This window comes from Lichenostomus cassidix, chromosome Z, assembly GCF_008360975.1.
Source record: "Lichenostomus cassidix isolate B80296 chromosome Z, HeHo_3.0, whole genome shotgun sequence".
In the NCBI taxonomy this organism is placed as follows: domain Eukaryota; kingdom Metazoa; phylum Chordata; class Aves; order Passeriformes; family Meliphagidae; genus Lichenostomus; species Lichenostomus cassidix.
The window spans coordinates 21,720,126-21,746,748 of NC_139511.1; the positions used below are offsets into that span (position 1 = coordinate 21,720,126).

The 26,623-nt window shown below is 44.8% G+C and overlaps 1 protein-coding gene across 1 annotated transcript; it reads left to right on the forward strand.

Moving 5' to 3' along the window:
* The first annotated feature begins 11,206 nt into the window (after positions 1-11,206).
* LOC146424496 (uncharacterized) lies at positions 11,207-13,380 on the forward strand. The gene is made up of 2 exons (XM_085043437.1): positions 11,207-12,533; positions 12,941-13,380. The coding sequence occupies exons 1-2, from the start codon at positions 11,207-11,209 to the stop codon at positions 13,378-13,380; spliced, it is 1,767 nt and encodes a 588-aa protein (XP_084899563.1).
* Positions 13,381-26,623: the final 13,243 nt, after the last annotated feature.

The following is a 26,623-nucleotide window of genomic DNA, read 5'->3' on the forward strand; positions in this document are numbered from 1 at the left end:
AGAGGATGCAGTTTGCACATATTTCCAAGTAAAGGTCACATACATTTGGACTAATTATCCCTCATGTTTTGACAAGTACAGGTAAAGCAGTGGTTAAGTATCAAGCTATGTAAATCTAAATAACAAAATAAAGTATAGGAATAATTTAATTCTTCAACTGCTTTCATTTCATTTTTAGAGGTAATCAGGAAAAGAAACTAATTAGAATGGAGAGAAACTATTGCTTTAGATTAAGTATCAGTCTAATTGAAAATAGCTTGAAAGGATATTCAATCCACGTTAATATTAAATAAATTCAATTGCTAATTTTCACAATATCCGTCCAAAACTAGAATAAGGAACTACTGAAAGGAAATTCATTATTTACTATATTTTTGTTCAGATTGCATAAAAAGAGGTGTTAATTTTTGAAGTGTAATTGCTTTTCAGAATGTAGATTGTGTCATTCAAATGCTTTCATTGATTTCAAAGGTTACTCCTAACGTATGATTTGCTGTGATTATATGTATATTTGTCTAAATAGACCATTACCTAAACAATATGGTATTCCCTATACCAATTTGGCAGATCACACAGGAAAGTTTTCAGGACAATTCTACAAAGTGTTTTCAGTATGAACAATCTGTATGAGCTAGGCTCCTCTTTCCACACCAGTATTTATGACACATTCTTTCCACTCACATTGTGTAAACAAAAATTTGTTCATCTGAATGTTTGAAGTGCATAAATGTAGGCTGAAATAAATCTGTAGTGTTTGTCCAATAAACATTATCACATACTTTCTTAAAGTACACACAAACCGTACTTTTCTCTTAAAATAAACCTATTGTACGATAAGACTCATTAGAAGATTCCTGAAGAACACATTGAGAGACCACCAGTGCAGAGAAAATCAAATGGTGTGGTACAGATACTCCAAAAAGACAGAAACCAGAAGCTGGTGCATCTGATCTAAAATGTTTTTACCTATTGTTTGATGCTTTCTTTTTTCACCATCCTTTTGCTGAACCCAAGTAAAGGCTGCACAAAGTGATCTCCCCGAAACTACTCAAGCCAAAATCACTTTCATATTTCCCACAGGAGAAGCACTTACATTTTTTTTGCCATCCATGGTCACACCAACCTCTTTCCAAGAGCCTGAGGGCCACGCCTAATTGACATTCATGACTGCATACATTTTCATCCCTGGAAAATATAAGCATCCACACAGCCATGACAATTTCTTAGGCTACTACCACTGACAAAATAATCTTGACTGTTTAAATTCACTGAAAACCCATGGTTTGTCTCCACCCCACTGCTACACTGCACTCCCACATGACATATTTGAGCACCCTGCAGGCCACAAACCTCCACAGTGCCAGAAACACAGGGGACCAGACATCTAAACATCCTTAGCAAACCATGCACACAAAAAGGTGCCAAATTAGATTGAAAAACTTGACTATTCAACCACACCAGCTATTGTCAAAACGCAGTCTTGATAAAAATTCAATCCTGTAACCATAATTTTGGCAGCTTACTGCAGCTTCTTGGGTTTACTCCTTTAACTTGTTATGAAATTGAAAATCCTGCCTAGCTCCCTGCTAGTCATAAATGAGATGGCTCCTAATTGTGTCATTTGTCTTGCTGAATGACTGGCAGACTTCATTATTATTTCTGTGACTGATCGTATCTCTTACTCTGCCTGCACATCCCAAGAGGAATGCCAAAAGAGCACGTAATGCTCAAGCCAAATTTCACTGAGACAAAAGAATGACTTTAGCACAGACAATAATAATAATAATAGTAATAATAATAATAATAATAATAATAATAATAATAATTTCACTTTACCTGAAATTTGTCTTGTGCCCCCATGTGCACACACCTACCTTTTTTATTACAGTATCAGATGTGTGCCTTTTTGTGTGATCAATTTTGTCTTGACCAGCACACAGACAGCTCCACTGAGATTCTCTAGGATTAAGATCACAACTTACTACAACTTCACCTACAAGAGTGTCTAGGAAGAGGCAGTAGCACTTTGCACTTCCTGCAAATCATTACAGCTGAGAAACTTCAGTGCTCAGCTCACCAACCATCTCTGGGCTGCACACTGGAAATTTCGTTTGCCCTCTACATTAATGTGCATCTATACTCCAGGATCAGGTCTCAGCTTCTGGGCCACTAAAATAAAAAGACATTACATTCAATTTTGGTATAATTACAAAAAACCCCAAAACAAAAAAAATAAAACCCAAAACCAAAAGCCTAATTAAAAAACTCAACACACAACATCAGTCAACTAAAAATCAGTTTGGAAACAATATAGAGCAGTTGCAAATTCTTACTCCATTTCATAATATTTATGGAAATGTTGGAGACAAATAAATGTGAGTTGTTAACCTGTGTATTACCTTAACTTCTAGAGAGAATTTTTTTTGTGGTTTCAAAAAACTGTATGTATTCAAATCTTACAAAGTCCATTTAAACCTGATGTAAAGAGAAGTTAAATGTTTAAAACCACGGACCAGCACATTTAATAACAAAAGCTGAATTTCGCCTCCCTGACTTCTTTCTACCGCTTGCCGCAAGCACCACCTTTGCAGCTGAAACCATACAACTGCTAATATCAGTGTTTGTTGAACCTACACCTAACATCTTCTGATGTACTTGAGCCTAAGTAATTGAGGCATCAAACCCTTCAATATGCGATTGCTTGGTAAATATGCTCAATCCTGTCCCTGGAGCTTTTTGCAGATAATGGTGAATCAATGCCAGACACCTGACCCACAGATCTTCACTCTCTGTCTTCCACCACTAATAGCTGATAAATCTGCTTTGTTGAGAAGAAGCAAAAAACAATCAGCACAGGACTTCTTCATGTGAAATATTTTTTTGGGCAGCAAAAGTTATCACTGTCACTGAAAGTGAGTGACAGCAAACCAGGGTACTATTTTGACCATTATACGGAATAAGTACAGAAACTGGGGTTTATGTTCACAAGATTGAAACATTCAATCAATTTCATTGTAAACTGAATCCCCCGAGCAGGTTTATATGGGATCCTAGGTGGGAGTTTTCTCTGCCTCCAAATGTTGTTACATCTGATTGAATAAACTACCCAAAGAAAATGTAACCCTACCAAAGAACTGTGCAGCATGGCTACAGAGAAAAGGTTAACATAACACTAAAATCACACAAAGCAGTAGTGCAACAAAATGTCGATACATCAAATATGCAAATGATTATATTACAATTATAAAAACCATTGCAAAGCATTAAAGACATAATTGGCTGAGTTCCTACCAGTTCAATCTAATCTCCAGTACACATCAGCTGTAGCTTGGCTTGTCTTGTTAGGTAAACAAAATGTGTCTTGACTGTCATTGCCATAAAATATTAATGCACTGGAAGTCTCTAAACCTTGCTAAGCATAAGGCCTATTATCACACTTAAGAGCAAAGCAATCTAATAAATTGCTAGCAGTATAAAAACTAAGTCAGCTGGCAGAGACAGTCATCTCCCTAAGGGGTAGTAAGAGACTAATCTTCAACTACAGCAGCTGCAGTTCCAGAGCAACTGTGTTTCTACTCCTCAGTAGAAATACATTTGTGCTGAATTCTGTTATTTGAACTCTAATAGATTCATTAGAAGTACCCATACATTATCAACAATATAAAATTAACTAACCATCTATGGCCTAGGTTTATTACAGGCATAATTTTTTTAATAATTGTGCTAGGTTTTGTTGCTTTTAGTTACGTCCAAACAAAAGCTGAACTGGATGTTTCTGCTGCACATTTTCTAACATCAAGCTCATACATAAATAATCTTCTGTGTTTACTGAGCACTGAGACGATGTCCTTAATTGAAAACAACTTACTTGTTTGGCACAGTTATGAGGTCCTTGAGGCTGTATTTAACAATAAACACAATATTGTCATATAGTTTGTAACAGAACAGATAACATCATGATTATGTTATTTTTATGGTGTACTTTGGGAACACACTGTGTGATTCCATAGAAACAAATCACCAGAGACATACAAGACTGCACATACAAAAAATAATTAACAGACAAAATCTCTTAGTTAGGATATTATCAAAATTATTAATTTTCAATATTTCATATTACTAGGGATTAATATATCTTCAAAATGGACCAGAAAAAGTCCTAAATATCAAGGATTGCATCTTTAGTTGATTCAAAAATATTTCATAGTAAGAACATATGCTGACAAAAGAATCTTAAAATATGTTACAAGCAAATGCTGGGTTTTTTTCCTGCATAAGATTTTGATATGATTTTCCAATCAATTCTACTTTAACTGGATATCAATAATTTAGCAGATGAACTGTTGAGATTATTTACTGTAAATCCTATGATTTTTTTTTCTTTTCTTTATTACTGGAGTCTGTCAATTTGGTCCTACACAAAACTGTAGAATAGTTGAATTTGAAGAGGAGATGGGTAGTTCAAACCCTGCTTAAAGCACTGTCAATTAAGTCAGGTTTCTCATGGCTTCATCAAGTGAGGATTTGAATCTCTCCCAGGACACAGATCCCACAACCTTACCTGTGGAGGGGCGGCAGCCCGGTTCCGCCCAATGTGGAATTCCATTGACTGAGGTCAATGTGGTGGAGGCCGGAGCCGCTGAGGACGTGATCTCTTGGGGCTCAGTTGAGGCTGAGCTTTGAGCCGCCCTCCCTCCTCCCACGACAAAGTTTTGTGTTAGTTTATAGGTTGAAAGTTTGCTGTACCCCTCCCCTCTCCACCCCTGTTGCCTCCCTGCTTCTAGCTTGTTCTGTTGCTGTGCTCCCCTGATTGGTTCTATGTATTCCCCTCCCTTGTTGTTTCTAATTTGCTCCCCCTGCTGCCTATAATGTTTCCCCGGGCCTGATTGGCCCCGCCCCTGCATTCCCGCCCCAGGAAACCCCGGGGCTCCCTTTAACACCTCGGTGCCATCTTGCCCTCGTGTTCAGAGGCTTCGGACCCCAGACCCTACCGGACCTCTGCCCGAGGGCGACAACAGTTCCTCCCCTGCTTGCACTTCACAAATAAAGGACTGTTGCTGCTCCTCCACGCCTGGGACTGGTCTTATTTCGTGGGGATCGCCGCCTCATCCTCCTGCCTGCCTGGACTGTTCCCCTACCCTGCAAAGGGTCCCCCCAAATCCAATCGGGGCACCCTGGGATTGGGTAAGCCGCCGTCGGGTGGCCGCAGCGAGGGTCGAGCCGCCGACCCTGGGGAAGAAACCCGTCTGCTAGCCGGGTTCCCCTGCCTCAAAGAGCCGGACCATTGCAGCGTCCGAGGGCCACTGTCCTCAACGAGGGCAACCTCGGAGGGCCAAACAACCACAAGTGGCGCCCAACGTCTACCCTCCGGACCTGCCTGCCCCTTTTGGTAAAAAGGAAGGAAGATGTCGGGACATTGTCACTGCAGCGAGTGGAAGCACCTCGGCTCGCTGAGAGTGCTCCTCGCTCCATCGTTCCAGCTCCAGAGCCACGAAAACCGGAGTCGCCGCTTTGTGTTTGGGTGAGTTGGGGTTTCTGGGGACGGGAGGTCCCTGGGCTCACCTTCTTATTTTATTTTTTCCCTTCGGAGGCTCCGGGCACCAGTTTGTCGGTTGCCCCTCTATTTTTCGGGAGGAGAAATGGGGGGCAAGCTGACAAAACCCCAGCGGGAATTTTACGTTAACGTTAAATCTTCCCTAACCCTAGCTGATTTTACTTTTTTGTCCACCCGCCTGAAAAGTTTTGTTCGTTTTATTTTTGCAGAAATCCCTAATGTAACCCCCAAGGATGCCCTGTCCTATGCTTTTTGGCGTAGGGTGCGTGCTCTTGTTTTCCATTATCAGTCATTAAATGACAAGAGAGCCGCAAAATTTCTAGGGCTCCTTTCACAAATATTTTTAACTTTCCGACCCTCCCTTAACAGAACGGGTGGCACCCCCTCTAGCCCTTCCCCATCTTCCCGGTCCCTCTCTAACCCTAGTCCCCATCCTTCGCGTGATGTCCGCGGTGGCCCAGAAGGTCCATGGACCCGGGGTTCCCACCTGGTCCCTGGCGCCCCCTCGGACATTACTAACCCCGTCGGAGAGGGAGGCGCGTGACCCTTCTCCGGCACCCCTTCACCCCGCTATCCCGAACCCTCTGCCCCAGCTAATGCCTTCCCTGCTAGTCCCCGCACCCGCCGCGTCCATTTTAGTGTCCCCGAGGAGCCACAAAAAGGGGGTGGCGAGCGCAAAAATGGCGCCAGCCGCGTGGCGTCCTCTCCCCGTTTCCCGCCGCGTCCAGCTTCTTTTCCGGTTGCCCCACCGGAACCCTACCCTAACCCCTCCCCCTGGGCGACCGCGTCACCGTCGTACGGGCACACCCCCTCCTCGAGTTTCTCCGCCCCCGCGTCCAACCCCTTTCTCCAAACCCCTCCCACTTCCCCTCCCCTACCTAAGCCCCACCTTTTCCTCGACTCCTCCACGGAACCTCAGTCGGTAACCCCTCCCAGTGTTCCTCCCCTCCAAAGTCCCCTCCCCCTGGAGGCGGGTCTCCGGAGTTCCCACGGCTCCACTTCCGGTCTGTACTGGAAGGACGCCATCTTGGATGGTCCTCCCCCGGTCCCTGACCGGAAGGAGGCCATCTTGGGTGCGTCCTCCGGTGCGGTCCGGAACGGGCAGTCAACCGATGTGGGCCCGGAAGACCTCCAGGCCCCCTTCGCAGCACCTGTCCGCATTTCCTGGTCAGGTAATCGCCCTGCATACGAGCCCTTCGACCGTGCCGTGCTCAAGGACCTGGCCAAATCGCAAAAAGAATTCGGTCGGGATTCTACCTATTTTAAAGCAGTGCTTCACGCCACCCTCAACGGCGTCCCTCTAACCCCCAGCGACATAAAATTAATCATGTCGTGTCTACTCACTCCCGTGGAATACCAAGAATGGGAAGATGAGTGGAAGCGACAAATTCGGGAGTTAGAGCCACTGCTTCCTGGGCACGGTACGCCGAACGGCCCGACCTTTGATCTTTTAGTGGGCGAAGGGGATTACTTTAAGCCTGAGCGGCAGGCTAGAGAAATCCCCGTTGACATCCTGGTCTCACTGGCTGGTGCTGCAGAACGGGTCCTTCTTGGTATCCCTCCAGGGGATGCCCCAACTGTCCCATACTTAGAGATTTTCCAGGGCCCCGAAGAATCCTTCGTCACGTTTGTCGATCGACTGAAGGCAGCAATCGACCATCAGGTGCCGGACCACAAAATCAGAGACCAGCTGCTAGTGGACGGCGCCATCACCAGAGCCAATGTGATCTGCAAGGAGATCATCCTCGCTCTGCCCCATGACCCGCGCCCTACCATCGCGCAGATGGTCAGTGCCTGCCGGCGGCTCGCAGCCGTCAAAGCTCTTAATTTCAGCAATTCCCAGGCGCTGGCTGTCCGTGGTCCCTGCAGCCCCTACACCACGTGTAATCGCTGCGGGAAGAGGGGCCACTATGCTGCCGACTGCCCAACTCCCATCGAGGAGATCTCTAAGTTTTCCCATTCTCCTGCCCCTGCCCGTGCCCAGCGTCCTCCCCCCTCTTCCCTTCGTGACCCTACCCCCTTCCCACCTTCCTTCCCTGCTGGCCAGGGAAACTAAACACACAGCGTGAGATGCTGGCCTCACGCTGCAGCGCACCGGCCGGCCTCGACCCGGGCGATTTCCACCCTGCTTGGGTCGCAGTGGACTCAACTCTATCCGGACTAGACTTCTCTGTTTTATACTTGCACTGCGACTTCCCTGACTCTTCTGTCTGTGTTCTTCCAGGTGCAGAAGAAGGACCCAAGGGACTTTCCATCGTCCCTTCTCTAGTCAGAGTGGACCGGACTGGACTCTTTACAGCTCAGGTTTTGGTAGCCGACCCCCCTCTTAATCTCTCGCAGGAACAGGTCATCGCATGAGTCAAAGCCGTTCCGCACCACGCTTCCTTCGCGGATCACCCGCTTGTTACCTGGTCCGAAACGGTAGGATCAAACAGGCCAATGCTCACTTGCCGCCTTTTTCCGAAAGGGGGATCTCGCGTCCAACTTTCGGGCATGTTGGACACCGGGGCAGACGTCACGGTCATTTCCTCATCTAATTGGCCATCGGCGTGGGCCAAGGAGCCTGTGGCAGAGTCTATCAGAGGTGTGGGAGGATATACCCCCGCGGAGCGGAGCTCAGCTCCCATTTGTATTGAAGGACCAGAGGGCCGCATTGCCACCGTGCGCCCATTTATCATCAATGCTGGGTTTAACCTGTGGGGAAGGGACACCATGTCTCAGTGGGGTACCCGGGTCGAATTGGCACCGACCCAGGGTTTTTGCTAGGGGCCACTGTAGAGCGCCCAACCCAGGCTTTGAATTGGAAAACCAACACCCCTGTCTGGGTTGAACAGTGGCCCCTCCCCATCCACAAATTGAGAGCGCTCGAGCAGCTCGTGAAGGAGCAACTGGACAGGGGGCACATTGTGCCCTCTACCAGTCCATGGAACTCTCCCGTCTTTGTGATCAAGAAGGCGGGAGGGACGAAATGGAGGCTCCTTCAGGACCTGAGAAAAATCAATGAAGTCATTGAAGACATGGGCCCCCTCCAACCAGGTTTACCCTCCCCTTCAATGCTTCCGCGGGACTGGAAGATAGCAGTGGTGGACATAAAAGACTGCTCCTTCCAGATCCCCCTACACCCTGATGACGCACCCAGGTTTGCCTTTTCTGTCCCCTCTACCAACAGGGTTCGCCCAATGCGACGCTACCACTGGAAGGTGCTTCCCCAAGGGATGAAAAATTCCCCCACCATCTGCCAGTGGTACGTCGATCGCATTCTGTCACCGGTGAGAGAGGCAGCAACGGAGTCAATCATCGTCCATTATATGGATGATGTATTGGTCTGTTCTCCCACCGATTCCATCTTAAGGACAGTGCTTTCTAAGGTCGTGGGGGCTCTAGAAAGCATGGGCTTTGAGATTCAGCCCGACAAAGTGCAGGTGACAGCGCCGTGGAGGTACCTTGGTGCAAAAATAGAGGAGAGAACCATCCGACCTCTCCCAATTAAAATTGTCGACAATCCTTCCACCCTGCAGGAACTCCATCAGCTGTGTGGAGCAATCAATTGGATTTGGCCCCTGATTGGCATACCGACGGACGACTTGACTCCCCTGTTTTCTTTGCTCTGCGGAGACCGTGACCTGAACAGTCCCAGGACCCTCACTCCGGAAGCGCGGCAAGCCGTTGTGAAGGTACAAAACCGCCTGCAAATGTGCCACATTCACCGATGTGACCCCAAATTACCATTTAATTTGGCCATAATGGGAAAAATGCCACATTTGTTTGGGCTCATCTTTCAATGGGATGACGAAGACACAGAGGACATGTGGAAGCTCCTCATTATTGAGTGGGTTTTCCTGCCTGCGTCGTCCCCCAGAGTTCTGGTCACGCCACAGGACAAGATGGCGCAGCTCGTTAGACGAGCGAGGTCCTGTCTTGCTGTTCTGGCAGGATGCGATTTTAAGTACATCCATGCTCCAACTGATTCGAAATCATTCGAATTTGTTTTCCAAAAAAGTGAGGAGATGCAAATGGCTTTGGAGTCTTTCCCCGGCCAGGTGGTAACCTGGTATCCAAGACATAAAATCTTCTCAATTTCTGAACTCAAAATTGTTTGTGGTAGGGTCCGGAGCATGAAACCCCTCGATGCCATGACATTTTTCACTGACGGCTCAGGCGTCTCTGGCAAATCGGCAATCGCCTGGTGGAACCCCTCGACAGAGCGATGGGAAAGCAATGTCGAAGTGGTTTCTGGGTCCGCTCAGGTGGCCGAGCTTGCAGCCGTCGTCAGGGTGTTCGAGCGCTTTCCCGGCCCCTTCAATCTAATTACAGATTCGGCTTATGTTGCGGGGATTGTCTCCAGAGCCGAGGACAGTTGGCTGTCCGGCTCCTCCAACCCTCAAATTAATAACTTGATCAAGCGGCTTCAAATTGCCATTTCCCAGCGTGATCAACCCTATTACGTCATGCATGTACGATCGCACACTGACCTTCCGGGTCCCATAACGGAAGGGAACAGAGTAGCTGACGCGCTCGCTGTGCCTGTGCATGTTGCCAACGTGCCTGACCGATTCCAACAGGCATCGTTGAGCCATGCGCTTTTTCACCAGAATGTCCAGGCCTTGATGCGGATGTTCGAAATAACAAAGGACCAAGCCAAGGCCATTGTGGCGACCTGTCCCCAGTGTCAACCTCTCGGCATAACATCAATGGGATCGGGAATCAATCCCAGAGGGCTTAACAGTGGGGAGCTCTGGCAGACTGATGTGACCCATGTTCCTGATTTCGGTCGCCAAAAGTTTGTGCATGTGAGTGTGGACACCTTTTCAGGTGCGATTTTTGCCTCCGCGCACTCGGGTGAGAAGGCAAAGGATGCGATTTCGCACTTCCTGCAGGCCTTCGCTGTCCTGGGCATTCCCCGAGAAATTAAGACGGACAATGGCCCATGCTACCTCTCAGGGCCACTGAAGAGGTTCTTCCTCCAGTGGGGGATTTCCCATACCACCGGGATCCCCCACTCAGCAACGGGTCAGGCCCTGGTGGAGAGAGCCCACCAGTCCCTCAAGAGGGTGCTACTTCAGCAAAAGGGGGGCCCTGAAACAGAGACCCCGGCAAATTGGCTCGCCAGGGCTCTTTTTACTCTAAATTTTCTCAATTGCTCCGACAAAGAGCCGGACCCCCCGGTGGTTCGCCACTTTGCCAACCACACGCGAGCCAAGCTGAAGGAGCGTCCTCTTGTCCTGATTAGAGAACCGGACTCCCTCAAAATCATCGGTCCCTTTCCGCTTGTCATCTGGGGGCGTGGCTATTGCTGCGTCTCCACTCCGGAAGGGCCGAGGTGGGTCCCAGGGAAATTTGTCAAGCCATTCTTGAAAGCAGGACCCCTTTCACCGCGGGCGGTGAAGAAGGACGTGACAGAAGCCCAATGGCGTCGAAAGAAGAAGAACTCCTCGCCGCCATCATCTCCTCCAAGGTTGCGTCCACGTCCAGTCCGCAAGGTCGCCTCGTGCTGCAGTCTAGTCCAGGAGATCCCTGAGCCAGCTTCCCACTCTCCTTCCCCCACTTCCCCATGGCCTTTCCTCTTCCCCTTCATTTCCCATCCCCAACCTGATTGCTTTCATTAATATGTTTATGTTTGCTCCCCACCCCGCAGGAGCCAGACCTGCCAACATGCTGCGCCTGCTGCTGCTCCTCTCGATCACCTGCAGTCCAAGCCGCGAGTGGGTCATGAGACAGCCAGCCGCCAATGTTTGGGTGACCCTGGCCAAGGCGATGGGGAGTGATCATCTTTGTATGTCGACGGATGTGGTCCAAAACCCACTCTCGTCTTCTTTAGTGGGAGTCCCGGTCCAGGTAGAAAACTACCCACGTCCCCTTGTAGAATTATGGGAATCGACCCAGCAATTGCACGCAGATTACTTTGAGTATGTATGGGACCACTTGTTGATCAAGATCCCTCTGCCCATCCAAAACCCTCTTGCCCTTTGGGGGAAGTGGGTAATGGGTTTGGCGCCGATGGACCGAGAGCCCCAAGAGCTTCAGCTTTTGGGTTCGCTGAAAGCTCCCTTTTGTGTGCACTTCGGCTACGATCCAAGTAAGGCACACAACAAGGAAATTTACCAGGGGCTGAGACAAGGCAATGAAAATTATATTGCAAAGAATTGGTGCGCCCAAATTGCCCATCTAGAATCGCCTTCGTCTCCGGATTTGGCTTACCCTCACCCAATTCGGCTCCCTAAGGGGATTTTCTTGGTCTGTGGGGAACGTGCCTGGACGGGAATCCCCTCCCATCTCGTAGGAGGACCTTGCACCTTTGGCCGTCTGACCCTGGCGACACCCAACATGACCCTCCTCCCGGAGTGGTCCAACAATTCGGTCGCAAAACCTTACAATTTTGACGATTGCAGCACAGAAATTTACCATTGGTCAAAAGGAAAACGTATTGCTGTATCTGCCTTTCTGCCTTGGGTTGCTGCAGCCAAGGCCTTGGGAGAGTTAGGCAATCTCGAATGTTGGGTAGCGAGACAGGCACAGTTAACCTCAGAGGCCATTGTAGGTATCCTACACGATGTGGAAGTCACTAAAGCAGCGACTTTGCAAAATCGAGCGGCAATAGACTTTCTCCTCCTCGCACATGGCCACGGTTGCCAGCAGTTCGAAGGGCTGTGTTGTTTCAACTTGTCATCGAAAAGCCGCTCCATCCACCAACGGTTGCAGGACATGAATGCTCTGCTCTCTGACATCACCTTCGAGTCCAGCCGTTGGTTTGAAGACACCGTCGATGGAGTCAAAAAGGCGGTGAACTCGACCATATCAACGGTCAAAGGATGGGCCCACAAAGCGCTGGATGGACTTGGACTGCCGGGGTGGGGGGTCTCTTTGTTGAAAGATTGTTTACTTATTTTAGTTGCACTATTATTGATTGATGCTTCTTTAGCCTTATTTAAGCGCTGTTTAGTTAAACAATTTTCCTCTTTATTTAGTAAAGATAGGGGAGGTGTGGAGGGGCGGCAGCCCGGTTCCACCCAATGCAGAATTCCATTGACTGAGGTCAATGTGGCGGAGGCCGGAGCCGCTGAGGACGTGATCTCTTGGGGCTCAGTTGAGGCTGAGCTTTGAGCCGCCCTCCCTCCTCCCACGACAAAGTTTTGTGTTAGTTTATAGGTTAAAAGTTTCCTGTACCCCTCCCCTCTCCACCCCTGTTGCCTCCCTGCTTCTAGCTTGTTCTGTTGCTGTGCTCCCCTGATTGGTTCTATGTATTCCCCTCCCTTGTTGTTTCTAATTTGCTCCCCCTGCTGCCTATAATGTTTCCCCGGGCCTGATTGGCCCCGCCCCTGCATTCCCGCCCCAGGAAACCCCGGGGCTCCCTTTAACACCTCGGTGCCATCTTGCCCTCGTGTTCAGAGGCTTCGGACCCCAGACCCTACCGGACCTCTGCCCGAGGGCGACAACAGTTCCTCCCCTGCTTGCACTTCACAAATAAAGGACTGTTGCTGCTCCTCCACGCCTGGGACTGGTCTTATTTCGTGGGGATCGCCGCCTCATCCTCCTGCCTGCCTGGACTGTTCCCCTACCCTGCAAAGGGTCCCCCCAAATCCAATCGGGGCACCCTGGGATTGGGTAAGCCGCCGTCGGGTGGCCGCAGCGAGGGTCGAGCCGCCGACCCTGGGGAAGAAACCCGTCTGCTAGCCGGGTTCCCCTGCCTCAAAGAGCCGGACCATTGCAGCGTCCGAGGGCCACTGTCCTCAACGAGGGCAACCTCGGAGGGCCAAACAACTACACTTACCAGCCAATCTGTTCCAGTACTTAATTGTCCCCATGGTGAATATTTTCTTCTGACATAGTCAGAACTGCCTGTTTTCCAGGTTCTGACTCTTTTTCCTACCACTCTGTGCCTCCAAGTCTGACTACATCTTCCCTATTTCCTCCTATTTGGTAAGCATGAGTTGCAATATGGTCTCACCTCAGTCTCCTTTCTGAGCCTGACCAAGCACAGTTCCCCCAGCCTTTTCCTATGTACTACATGCTATAGTCCTCAACCATTCTGGAGGACTTCCACTACACTCCTTCCAGAGTATTCCAGATGTAGTTTCATGAGGACAGAACACAGGGGAGTAATTATCTCGCTCAATCTGCTGGCTGCACTTTTGCCTTTACTTCTGCACACCAAAACCCACAATATCTGAAGCCATTCAGTACTTACGAGTTTGAATGTCATTCAGGATTGCACCAGCACAGACTCCTACAGTAAAGGTGACTGTCATCCAGTAATAAATTATCTGTACGATATAGTGGGAAAGGCAGCTGGAAGAGCAGAGGCATGTGAACATGCAGTGAGGACTCTGAGGCATTTATGTGGCTAAATATTTAATATTTCCTGTCACTGTCTGTTATATGTTGCCATTGTAAACCATGCCTTTTCCCCCCTTTTTCCAGAAACAGAGAAAATTACCCTGTCTATTCTTCCATCTATCTTTTTCTTTTTCTTACATCGATCATGATTTTGGTTTTTTTCTGTGACATCCTGACCAGTTCATCAATTTTCAATGTTGAACATAATTTTAAGTTTTCTGGAAAGGCACAGAGACTGTAAAAAAAGCTCTATTTGCCTGTTAGGGATGTCAGCTCATAAAACCACATGAGAAACTGAGAAAGTTGGAGCTGTATAGATTCAAAATAAGATAAATGTATATAAAAGCATATTTGTAACAGAAAAACATACATCAAGCAGCTCCTGCATGGCATTCTTTATAAGAATGAAGAGGTATGAGTAGACAGTGAAAGGCAGAAAATTTTAAACTGATAAAAGGAAACAATCCTTTAAGAATACACCATCTGCAGAAGTCACTGGTACAACACTTCACTAGGAATTAGTATCTTAGCAGGATGCCAAGATTAGGCACTACTGTAATATTGGTTATGATTGCCTACATTTAAAGATCCTTCAGGTTTCAAAACCCAGTGCTATACTCAGGAAAAAAACCCAGTGTGCAAAGTTGCTTAAGCAAACTTAATTGACTCCCTTGTGCATATGTATTTTGATACAATCTTCATGATTACCTACTACATGATTACTTGCTATTGCCTCAAATACTGGTAATTCCTAGCTTTGAAGTGTTTGCCTTTTCATCCCTAATAGCATTTATAATTTCTTTTCTTTCTTCTAAATTTAAGAGTAAACTTTCAATACATAAACCCACACAGAGTTTCAAGATGCTTAAACTGTTAATCTCAGCAGATGAACAGACAGTACCTGAACTATCTCAGAGGGAGATTCTTTCACTGTTAAATCAACAAGCAAAGGAGAGACAGAAGGGACTGCCACTAAGTTTTGTAGCTGTTTCGATCACCAAATTGGGTAAAATCTCAGGATCTAGAGTCAAGAGCATGACAGCAACCAGCCACTTCTCTCATTTGTAGCAACATTTTTCCTGCATTGCAGCCCCCCACCCTGCTTCTCTCCGTAGCTCTGGTATTTTCTTTTCCCTGTCCTGGATGTTTGAAATGTTGTATTTCTTCCCCATAATTCCTTCTGACACCCTGCCCTTTACACCAACTCTAAAGGTCCCCACAGTCCAACAAAAATTTTGCTGTTTGGTTAAGAAGAAATTTGCAAGGATCCCAATCCGGTTCTGAATTTTTGGGGTTATGCATGTGCTGCAAACTAGGTACAGAACAAAGTATCTCCCTGGGGCTGGCAAAACATGACATCTTTGCTCTTGGGAGACAGGCAGAGTTGAGGCACCTGCACAGGAGTGATTGCTGGGATTACCATTCAGTTCAGGTGTGCTGCTTAACATCACCCTTCCTGTGGCTGGAATGGTATTCAATGAACCCTCTTCTATCACAATAGCTAGGCACCTATTTAAATATGTGGTCCAGAAAAGGACAGTAAAGTATAGATGAGGCAGTAGAGTGATTTGTTATAGTACTGTGGATCCATGAATAGCATTCTCTATTATAGTCCAGTTACAAGTTGTGAGGTATTTCCTGTCAAGTCAAACCTGTGATTTGCAAGAGATGTCCATTTACTCATACACATGCCTACGTAATCAAAACTGTCAAGTTATTAGGTAGCTTTTTACTGAAGAGTCATCTGGAAACCACAATTCTGTCCTTTCATCACTGAGCAGTTTCATCAAGGTTGAGACACATGAAGCTAGATCCTGGTCTTGTTTAAAGAGACAAAAAAAGCTTAGCAACTTAGCAGATTCAGCTTGGAAAAAAACATCAAAGTCTGGCTCATGAAGCCGAATCACTGAACCATTGCTTAATTACATTTGTTTAAAGTAACAGGAAAACAGTGGCACCTGTCTCCACAAGAACAGAGGAAGGCTAAAAGGATAGATTATTAATGTAACACTTTGCTAAACTGCTATCTGTGTTAGGCCAGCTAAATGGAATCAATTTGTCAGAGACTCTGACCTACTCATTAATATTACCTTTCCATCAAACGGGAGAAACAACTCCCAGATGGATTTTATTCCCCAGAGTACAAGGGATATAATCCTAACATATCACACTCACTCTCTGGTTCAGGCTGTCTTCTAAAAACACACCAAAATAGTGGTACAGACTTTAGGTCTGAGACCACATTTATTTGGGGATTAAATCTTAATGAGGCATAGCTGTTTCTTGAGCATTTACTCATTGGCACTAATAAGCAGATAGGCTCTGTAAAGAAAAAAATTGTCTAAAAGTGGTTATTGTCTTGGTATTTCATATCCTGTGTCATTGATCATACTCCTGAATTTGTTACAGTTCAGAAAAGCCTAAATAAATCTCAAAGTTTATGAATTCTGGCAGTTACTGTCAACAGCACGGTTCAGACCTAGAAGATATTTTGCACCTGACTAAGGCTCATCCTATAAATAAATCAACAGTCCTTTTAAAAGCCTTCCAAAACAACACATTCAAGATGGTTCTGTAGGTCTTTTTTGAAAGCAAGGAACATCAGCTGAACATTGAACCACAGAATGGTTTGGGTTGGAAGGGACCTTAAAGATCAAGTTCCAATCCCCCCACCATGGACATGGATGCCACCCAATAGATCAGGTTGCCCAGGGCCTCACCAACCTGGCCTGGAACAACTCCAGGGATGGGGCATCCACAGCATCTCTGGGCAGCTTGCTCCAGTGCCTCACCACTCTCACTATAAAAAACTTATTTGTAATATCTAATATAAACTCCCTTCTTGCTGTGGTATGGGGGCGCGCGGGGGGTCCGGGGCGCCTTGCCCCTCAAGGGCTGGCTGGGCTTCGGCTAGCTCCGGGGCTGCACCGGGGCCCGGGCTCTCCGCCCTTCCCGCGATCCTTCTCTGCAACGACGGTGGCGGCAGTCGGCTTCAGGGACCCAGGGTCGCCCGATGGGCGGCAGGAACCCCGCGGCAGAGGCAGGCGCCCGCCGGGCAGGGATGCGGTGGAGTCGCGGGTCACCCCTCCCGAGATAAAAAGAGTCCAAGCGGTGAGAGGTTCCAGGGCGCGGTTTATTTAGGAGAAGCAGCGGGGAAGCGCACTGGAATCTCCCGGGTGGGGCGGACCGCCGAGATACCGGGTGCCGAGCACTGCGGGTCTCGCCACGCGGTCACGCACTCCCCTGAGAACAAAGGCGCGAGAGGTTTTCAGGGCACAACGGGGTTTCTCAGGGCGGGGCGGCAGGGGCGGAGCCAACGGGGCTCCGGTACAGCACGATGGGCAAGCGGGGGAGCAAATCAACAGCAGCTGGGGAGTGGAACTAATGGGGAGGCCCGGCAACAGAACATTCTAGTGAGGGCAAGCAGCAGGGGCGGTGATAGGGGCGGGGAAGCAAAACTTTAACCCAATGAACTTAGGAAAAACTTTCCAGGGGAGGGAGAGAGCGGTTTACGGCGCGGCCTCGTCCGAGTCCCAGGCGATGGCATCCTCGGCAGCGTCCCCGTGGATTACGCCGACCGCCGGCCTCGGGGACTCGGGATCCGCAGCATCGGGCCGCCGCACCCCCACACCTTCTTTTAGTTTAAAACCATTCCCGCTTGTCCTATCACTATATACCTGTGTAAAAAGTAATCTCCCCACTTTTTATAAGCCTCCTTTTCATACTAGAAGGCGCTATAAACTCTCCCTGGAGCCTTTTTCTTCTCCAGGCTGAGTAGCATGGTCTCTCTCAGCCTGTCTGCCTAGGACAGGTTTCCCAGGACAGGTTTCCCAGCCGTCTGATCAGCTTCATGGCACTCTAAGAGTTCTACAGCGTTCCAGCAGTTTTACATCCTTCTTATGTTAGGGATCCCAGAGCTGGATGCAGCACTGCAGGTGGGGTCTCAGCAGAGCAGAGCAGAGCAGAGCAGAATCCCCTCCCTTAGCTTCCCAGCCATGCTGCTTTGTTGCAGCCCAGGATATGGTTGTTTTTTTGGGCTGTCAGTGCACACTGCTGGCTCAGGACCTCTTGTCATTCACCAGAACCCCTGGGTCTTTACCCACAGGGCTGTTCTCAGTGACCTTCTCTCGGTCTGTACTGATGGGATTGCCCTAATCCAGGTGCAGCACCTTGCACGTGGATTTGCAGAATTTAATGAGATTCCCATAGGCCCACTTCACAAGCTTGTCCAGGTTCCTCTGCATGGATTTCTTTCCTGCCATTGTGTCAGCTGCATATGGTTATTTTGAATACCATCCTCTGATATTTTCTTGGGTTATCCTCTTAACATCTTTTACATAACCTTGCACAAGAAACTGAGTCTTTGGAATAGTTAATGATACAGTTTAAATGCAGCAGCTGGGTGTAAAGGGAGTAATTGTTGCAAGTACTATGATCATCAATCCTCCTTAAAAGTGCTTAGTTCCTCAAAAGTCTTTGTTTATTTGAGAGAATTTTATTGATTTCATCTCACTCATATTAGGTTTCCTACAAAGCTTCATCTATTCCCAAATGATTATGTCAACAATGTTAACCCAGGATAATCTAAGTTCAATGATTTCCACTCAAATTTGGATATTGAAGAGAGATATATACTTCCTGTGGTGGTATTGTATAGGCAAGTGGAGTTATCCCTTTTTTAATTTGGGCAGTGTAGTCATAATCACTTCTATTAGAGATGTCAAATTAACTTCATTTTATTTATTACTGTATTCACCCTTTGCTCTAGAATTCCCCATTGCCTGCCAGATTGAGGCAAAACTCAGATGTTAATGTAGCAGTTAGCATGATGAGACAACTGATGCTGCTCAGCCCCTTGTCATGATAGACAGACATCTACTGCTCAGTAATAATGGTTTCCTCTTCGATGGCTTCAGCCACCACTTCAGGGGAAACAAATTATGCAATTACCTCACTCCCTCTCCCTTGCAGTCATGTAAGGATCTTGCCAAAAGGGCTTACATGCATTTCTATGGTCTTGGTCCAATATCCCTCAATTCTAAAGAAGAAATTGAAAATGTATTAATTTCGTTGGAGCATCTCCCCTAAGTCTGGGCCTCATCTCCAAAGAAACTTTTGAACCTAAGTTTATGCCATTTTTAGCATAATTCATATGATTTAAAGCATTTTACCTTTAAAGGAGAGGAACAACTTGTTTCCACCATGAGCTAGCTTATTCCATTTTATTTTGCTACACTGAGACATGGTGTCTTGACAGTGTCCCAGGCATGCAGCATTATGAATCCTATCCTTTCCTCAAGTTGTGCTTAAATTCTGTTACCAACACCTCCTGCTTTCTGGGCTGCCATGGATATTACCCACTGAGCAGTGTTAAGCACAGCTATGCTGAGCATAGCTCATTAGTCTGAAAAAATCAACACAGTATTATCAGACACAGTCACAGGAAATAAACTTATTTTCTATCTTCTGTTCAGCTTTTGGCTTCATTACTCTTCAAGAAGATGCTCATGGTAAGCAAGATGCCACTAGAAAACAACACTAAAATATGTTACATTCATTATGAATGGGCCTTCTGAAAAAGAAACCTTGTTTTTTGGGCACTGATGTGATGTAGTTCCACCAAAAACTGACTGCCAATTCTGCATAATGTTGAAAGTTTTAGAATCCAACAGCTTGCTCTAGCAGACACATCATTAAAAATTAATTTATTTATGTTTTACAGGTGAGTTTTCCATAGCTAAATTATAAGAATAAATAACAATTGATAGTTCTCCAAGCAAGCTCATTCATTAATGCACTGATAGAACTCCAGCAACATTATCACTACTGGAGCAGATAATTACAGTATAAGTCTACCATTTAGTGCAGTAAAATAAATTACAAAATAAACCAGAACCTACATTTGTCTGTTTGGGTGGTTCAGATACTGCCCATAGGATTTCAAAGTACTAAAATTTTAGGAAATATGAATTAAAAAAACCCAAACTCCTCACACTATGTTTATATTTGGAAATTTAGGACAAATTTCAGAGTCACAAAAGTACAACTTTGCTACCTAAAAAAGGAGTAGACTTGAAGCAAACCCACTAGAAATTCTGCAGGGTTGTGGCAAGGGACCAGTGGGTAAATTGCAGAATGTAATGCACTTCATAGAAAAGGCAGCAACCAGCAAGTGGCAATGCTGTGATTTCAATGGCAGGTATACTCCCATGTGATTAAGCAGCTGGTATAAATCATGCTAGGTTAGAGCCAATTGTGTAGCAGTAAATAAAAAAAAGTAGATAAACTGACCTGTTTGATGTATATCATAATAAGTTAACCTGTATAGTGGTAACATTAGATGCAAGTAAATTCCATTTTTCTGGCATTTACTTCCAGCTACATGATTATTTAGAGCCAGATATTGTAAATATATTGTTAAGGCCACTCTGTCTGGCAAAGCCAGCGACTTGGCCTGCTGGGATTGGGTTTGATCCCATTTTTTTACTGCAGATACTGAATATGCCATAACTTTATGATGCTCTGTTCTTCTATTGAAACATTCTATTTTATAAATACCTTAAATAATACTTATTAAATTTTGCACTAGAAACATCTTCCCCAACAGAATGTGAAGTCATTTGTTCACAAAAAGTATTCATTTTCTCAAATGTTCTCTAAAGCAACAAATCTGTCATAAGAGCTTTGTGCAGAAAAAAAACTATTAAAAATACAATATTAATATAATATATTTCTCAGCATAAATCCACACAAATTTTCCGTTTAATTTTCCCAATTTAATTAAACACCTTAAGGTGATGGCCTTCTGTCATTTTTCTTGAAAGCTGTTCAGTGACATATATGAATCTCAGAAGCGGGATGATAAAGCAATACCCTCCTCCCCAATCTAATTTCAGTGCAAATAGTAGGCAATTTCAGAGCAAACAGCAGGAAAACTATGTAGATAAAGAATTTTGTCTAGTTTCCAAAACTGCTTAAGTTGATGAGCCCTTTCCAGGATAAGAAATGTTTTTCTACACTCTTTCTAAAGAGCTGCAATGTTGAGTAATTTAATTATGTTGAGACAAGGCCTGATTGCATGAAATATTGAGCTGTTGTATATTCTCTCACCAATGACCACACTGAAAGTCTGTTTGTAAACAAAAATGTGTCATACCAAAATAACCACATTGAGATTTTAGTTCTGGGGTTTTTTTTGTTATTTCAAGTTTTGAATAAAATCATGCTAAATGAAAACCTATTTTGCTTCTGAAGGTAGTTTCACATAATATTGGAAAAGAGAAACAGTAGTAATCCACTTGATGGCTACTGGAATCAGGTTTCTAAACTATTTGCACTTAATTAAAAGTTGACACAAAAGTTAGAAAGGCTCATATCAGAATTGTTATTTTCTGTAGTTCATGCAAAACTTATTATTTTCTGATTAAAAAAACCTAATTGTCAGCTGCTACACAGCTGTCTGAATATCTCATGGGTGCTTAGCCATTAGGGTAACTTAATTGGTACTTCTGGTGAAAGATCTGGTGAATCATTTTCCTTCTATGAGTCACTGAGAAACACACTAAGTAGGCTGGGATGACAGCTTAAAGACAAGATAGTCACAAGGTCCTCTCCCCTCCCCCCTTGCCCATTTCAGAATGGATAATTAGATATGGGAAATACAAGGACAAAATTCAAGTCCAGGTTTGTTTCTTAGCTTGATTTCAGAACAGTACCAAAGCTTCCACCAGTTTCACCACTCTTTAGTGCATGGTTAAAACATGTACATTACTCTTCTTCTTATGCAGAAGATAAGAATCCAGGACTTGAGTTTCAGAGTAATCAGCACAAAGGGACAAATTATCATCAGAAAATATTTCTTGAACTCATATATTTGTGAAGGGCAATTCGGGGGTGAAGTGAGCCCTGCCATCACTAAGAGATGCAAACAGTTGTGTACTAAACATCCTTAAATATGAAGTTTTTCTTTGTAAAACATGACAAAGGATAATCCTTTCTTTTGGTGGGGAGTGGATAACAGAGAACACATTTGGTTGGCAATAAGAGTTTCATGAACTGTTGAGTCATTTCAACTTCTTTGCTACTCGTTGATTATCTGAAGACTAGCACAGTCCCTGTCACATCTGAAAGCCTCAAATGCAGCTGTATGCATTGCTGGAACCCCCACAACTCTGCCACAGACTTGCCACAGGTTCTTTTTAGGCTAACACAGTCCTATATTATTGCTTGGGCTGACATACACTTGTAATCTTCGCTCACCTCAGCTCTAAAACTTGCATTTTTGATGAGAACTGCAACCATGGAGAATCTTTTTGTCAACATAAAGGCCTCTGTTGAAACAAAACCATTGTTGATAACAAAAATCTTTGCACAAAATCAGCAGGAGAGTGACCTGAAACTAGTCTGACCTCATTGCCTTGCTATACCTATATATTCTGACAAGGTTTACCATGCCTTGAATTTTGTGTGCAACGTAGCTGTGTGTGTGTACGATGAGGACTAATGCATACATCATAGAAAACAATTGTCTCATCACCATTGTCAATGTGAAATAAAAAAGTGTGTGTAGTAATCACTGGTGTGCAATGTCATAAAGTTTCTAGATTTGGATATTTTATGTTATTGTATGCAATGAATTCTCATTAGCAAACATTTCCAGTGTCCCTAAAAATTCCTTTTACAGTCATCTTCATACCATCAAACAGCAGCTCATGTTGAAATTCTTCATACAGCACAGAGACCTACAGTTACATCTAAACATTTGAGAATTGTTGATTGATTAACCAACAATTAGCTCTGAAGTTGAGGTGCTGGGAAGATATTTAGTTTTCCTGTGAGACCAGTCTCTCTTTCAGTCTCTCTTTCTAAATTCGTACTGTAGCAGACATTTACATCATTTGCTTCTCTTTCAGAAGCACTAAGGATATTGCAGAATACTCACTGCTGTACCTGGGAGCTATCCCAGGAGTGGCACTAACTTGATCACAAGCATGTCTTTGTCCACAATAAAATCTCAAGCCTTGTGATGTACACATAGATGAGTAGAACTGAATATGTAGATAGAAATTTGGTTTGGCATTCACTGCTACATGACCTGTTGCCCCTGGAATATGTTGACAGTGTCTCTTTGAATGAATGAATGAATGAATGGATGAATATTAACATGATGGACATACTTAACGCCATCCAGATAAATGCATCAGGAAATAAACATAGGTCTCCTGTTTTCACAAGTCAAGTCATTTCAATAAAAAAATCAATGTATATGTGTAGCAACGTGGGTTTTAGGATTCCATGTGCTCCTTTGTGCCTCTGCTCTGTATACCATTGGTTCATTTTGAAATATGCTCTGCTGTACCTCAAAACCTATTGGTGTGTACCCTCCTGCCAATCTTCCCTTCGTCCTCCTGGGACTGGCTCCGAGAGAGCCAGCCCCTGCCCCCTCTCCTTCCCCTTAAAAGGCAGAGCCTGGACCAGCTCGTGGTCTTTTCCATCTCTGGGCTGCTAGCATCCCCTCCCTGCCTTGTCTCCCTTCCCCCTTCTCCTTCCCTGCACCCCTTTTCCCGTTACCGCAAATAAACATCCCTAGTAGAACAGAGATGCAGTCCAGTTCTTCCTTCGTATCACTATTTTCCTGCTTGAATTGACGCGGTTAGAAGACTGCCGCCATGCCGCAGAACCTCGGGGGCCGCCCGCCCCGGATCCGGTGGGATTTACAAGAACCAGAGACCCGGTCCGGGGGGGAGCCGGCCTGTGCCACCCTCCCGGACCGTGATACAACATATATGGAATAAGAACTGATCTCTCCTTCTTTATTATAGTAAATCACTGCCCTTTGCAGTACCAGCCATTTTATTGCAATGTCAAGCTGTTTAAACTTATTTCACTATATTTTGATCTGGCTAGCAAAAGCCCTGCTTTTCTAAATTTGTACTGTAGTAGACATTTGATCATTTGACACATAATTCCAAGTACATCACTTAAGAGAGATGGATTTTCATTTTTTACGGTTACATATTTTAAGTTGAAATTATTTTGCTATTATCCAGTCATGTAAAAATGAAATGCATAAACACTCAGATGATAGAAAGAAGGACAATGTTACCTACAGTGACTAGGCATACAACAGAACTTATTTAAAAATGTGACAGCAAGCTGTATGATGAAAGGAATAGTGTTATGGTTATACTATAGTGATAATATCTAGAAACTACTCCATAATTTGAGTAAAAATATTCAGAAATAGTAAAAAAACTTTATTTTCATGTAAAATTTAAGGTGGTCCTCCTAAAGCAAAGGAGTCTGAAACGACTAGATACAGTCAAAACTATAGTCTGCTAAGATACTTGTGTATTACTTGTATTAAAACCAGTCATAAGGCATTGAATTTCAACCTGAAACAGATCATTTGCAGTAGCTATGAGATTTCCACCTATACCCAAACCAGTTACCACTTGCAATATATCTTAAAGTTATGAATAAATCAAAGAGATAAAAATATATATTACTTACAGACAGGTGCAGAAGACTGGGCCTGTTTGACTTTATTCCAGAAAGATATTAAACTGCAGCAGGCCATTAAATTTTGCCATAGACAAGGAAACAAATCAATACTCCTATACTGCAGCAGTCTAGGAGAAATTCCATCAACTGAATTCAAATTTGGGCTCAGTTTAGGGTCTTTTGCTTAAAGCTATGGTGGTCCTCAGAAGTTCTACAGAAGTCAAATAAAACTTGAGAAGTGAAGCATACAGCAATGCAGGAAACAAGCTCTGAACTCAACTCTTTCAGGAACTGGTTTTCTGGCTCTTGGAAAGATACCTAAATTCTGTGTTCCTTGTCTCTTTATATGCCAAAAAAACCCCACATCCTTGTGACATGATTTCACCAACATAATATATTTGAGTGCATGTAATTCTCTAGTTAGGTGTTAATATTCAGAATTCATACCAGGGAACACATTCTGTGTTCCTTCTCAACTGCATGACCAGAAAGATCTCTGTATATTAATGAAACATAGAGAGCACTATATTGCCTTTTTTCCTTTTTAAATTCTTTGTTAATTTTATAGTCATATTAAAAAATGAAAACACAAATATCTCCTGAAAATAATTTGTAATTACTGGCAATGAGTTTTTTAAATTTCTTCAAGTTTTTCTGTTAATTTAATCTTTTTTCTCAGATGCAGTTCTTCAAACTATTCCAGTTACCTTTACATTTGTTGCTGCTTGTTGCATACGTGAGAGAGCACTTGCTCCCACATCAGAAAGGAACTCATTGTAAGAGAACTGTCAGTAGGGCTCAGAGTTGACCATTTTTCAGGGGGCCTAGTCTCCTATATGCTTTCTGGGCAGAGAAACACAGCATCCATGTTTTTCAACAGCAGTGTTTCTTCCTCCATCTAGTCATGCTTGCTTTTCCCATCTTTTCTTCATCTTTTTTTCTCTAAACTGTAAGAACATGAAAAAACTGAAAAGAAAGAAAAATCTCACACAGTATTTTCCAGTTGCAGATGATGTGCCTAGAAAGAGCATTCCTGTTGGTAGATAAGGGCAGACCATACATTTTCTGAGACAGTTTTCACCACTTCGACAACTTCACAAGTACAGCCCTATGTTGCCAAAATGGACTTTTTAATGCTTGCCTATGAATGGTTACTTGTTGCCTGAAAATAGTGGACTATTCAATACAGTCAACGAGTTTATTTCCTCAAAACTGTTTCCAGAATAGCTGCTTCCTAAAGTGGTGTTGTCTCCAGTTCAGCCAACGGAGAAAGGCCAAGAATCAAACCCTTGCACTGCTGGTGCCCCTCTTGCAGGTGAAGGTAAGATTCCTCATGTTCAATTACCAAAACCCTTTCAAGACTGTGAGTACCATCATCTCACTTTCAAAGAATTAAGCAGGAATTGCTGTTTCAGTTTCTCAATAGGCAAGAAAGGAAATTCTCGACTTTTAAAAAACAGTTCCTCAGACACAGGGCTAGAGATGTGCCAGTGAAGCAAGTGCTTCATATCCACTGTCTACTTGTCAGAGAGGCTCCAGGTGGGACCAGACCCCATGTTGCAAAGCTAGGACTGAGCTGCTGTTGTATTACCACGTATTATTACTCTGTGGTCCTGTGTAAGTGGTGTTATGCTGGCAGCTTGTCCGTGTGAAAACTGGACAGTGACCAAGTGCTCTGCATGAACAGAGATTGCCCTCTTCACCCTTGTTCTTAATGTGCCTTGTGAAAAAGATTGGGTCAAAAAGAGATAAGAAAAATTAGTCTGTGGCCTAATATCTGTAAACCACACCTAGATGAGGAGAAGAGGTCTGCTCCCTGAAGGTGCCTGGGACAGGTTTATGCCTTTCCTGTTGTTGGGAATGCACTAATCTACCACTAGATACTGCAGAAAGGAGAGCCATTTTCTCTGGTAACACATTTATGACTTATTGAGGGTGTCATCTGCACAGTGGCACTCCAAGAAATCTTTACAGATCAAGACCAGTGACAGGTTCAGCCATAATGAGGCTGTGATGATATGTCAGATCAGGCAAGTTATTTACTGCTCAGCCCTGCTAGTATGTAGGCTCTGGAGGTAAACCTAAGCATTTGTCAGGGCACTTACAATCATGAAAATTGTTGTTTTGCTTAAAAAAACACATGAAATGAGTACTTTATGCATTTAGGGCAGCTGGGAAGAGTATCCTTAAGATCTCTAACTATGTATTATCTCACTTTTTAAAATTTCAGCT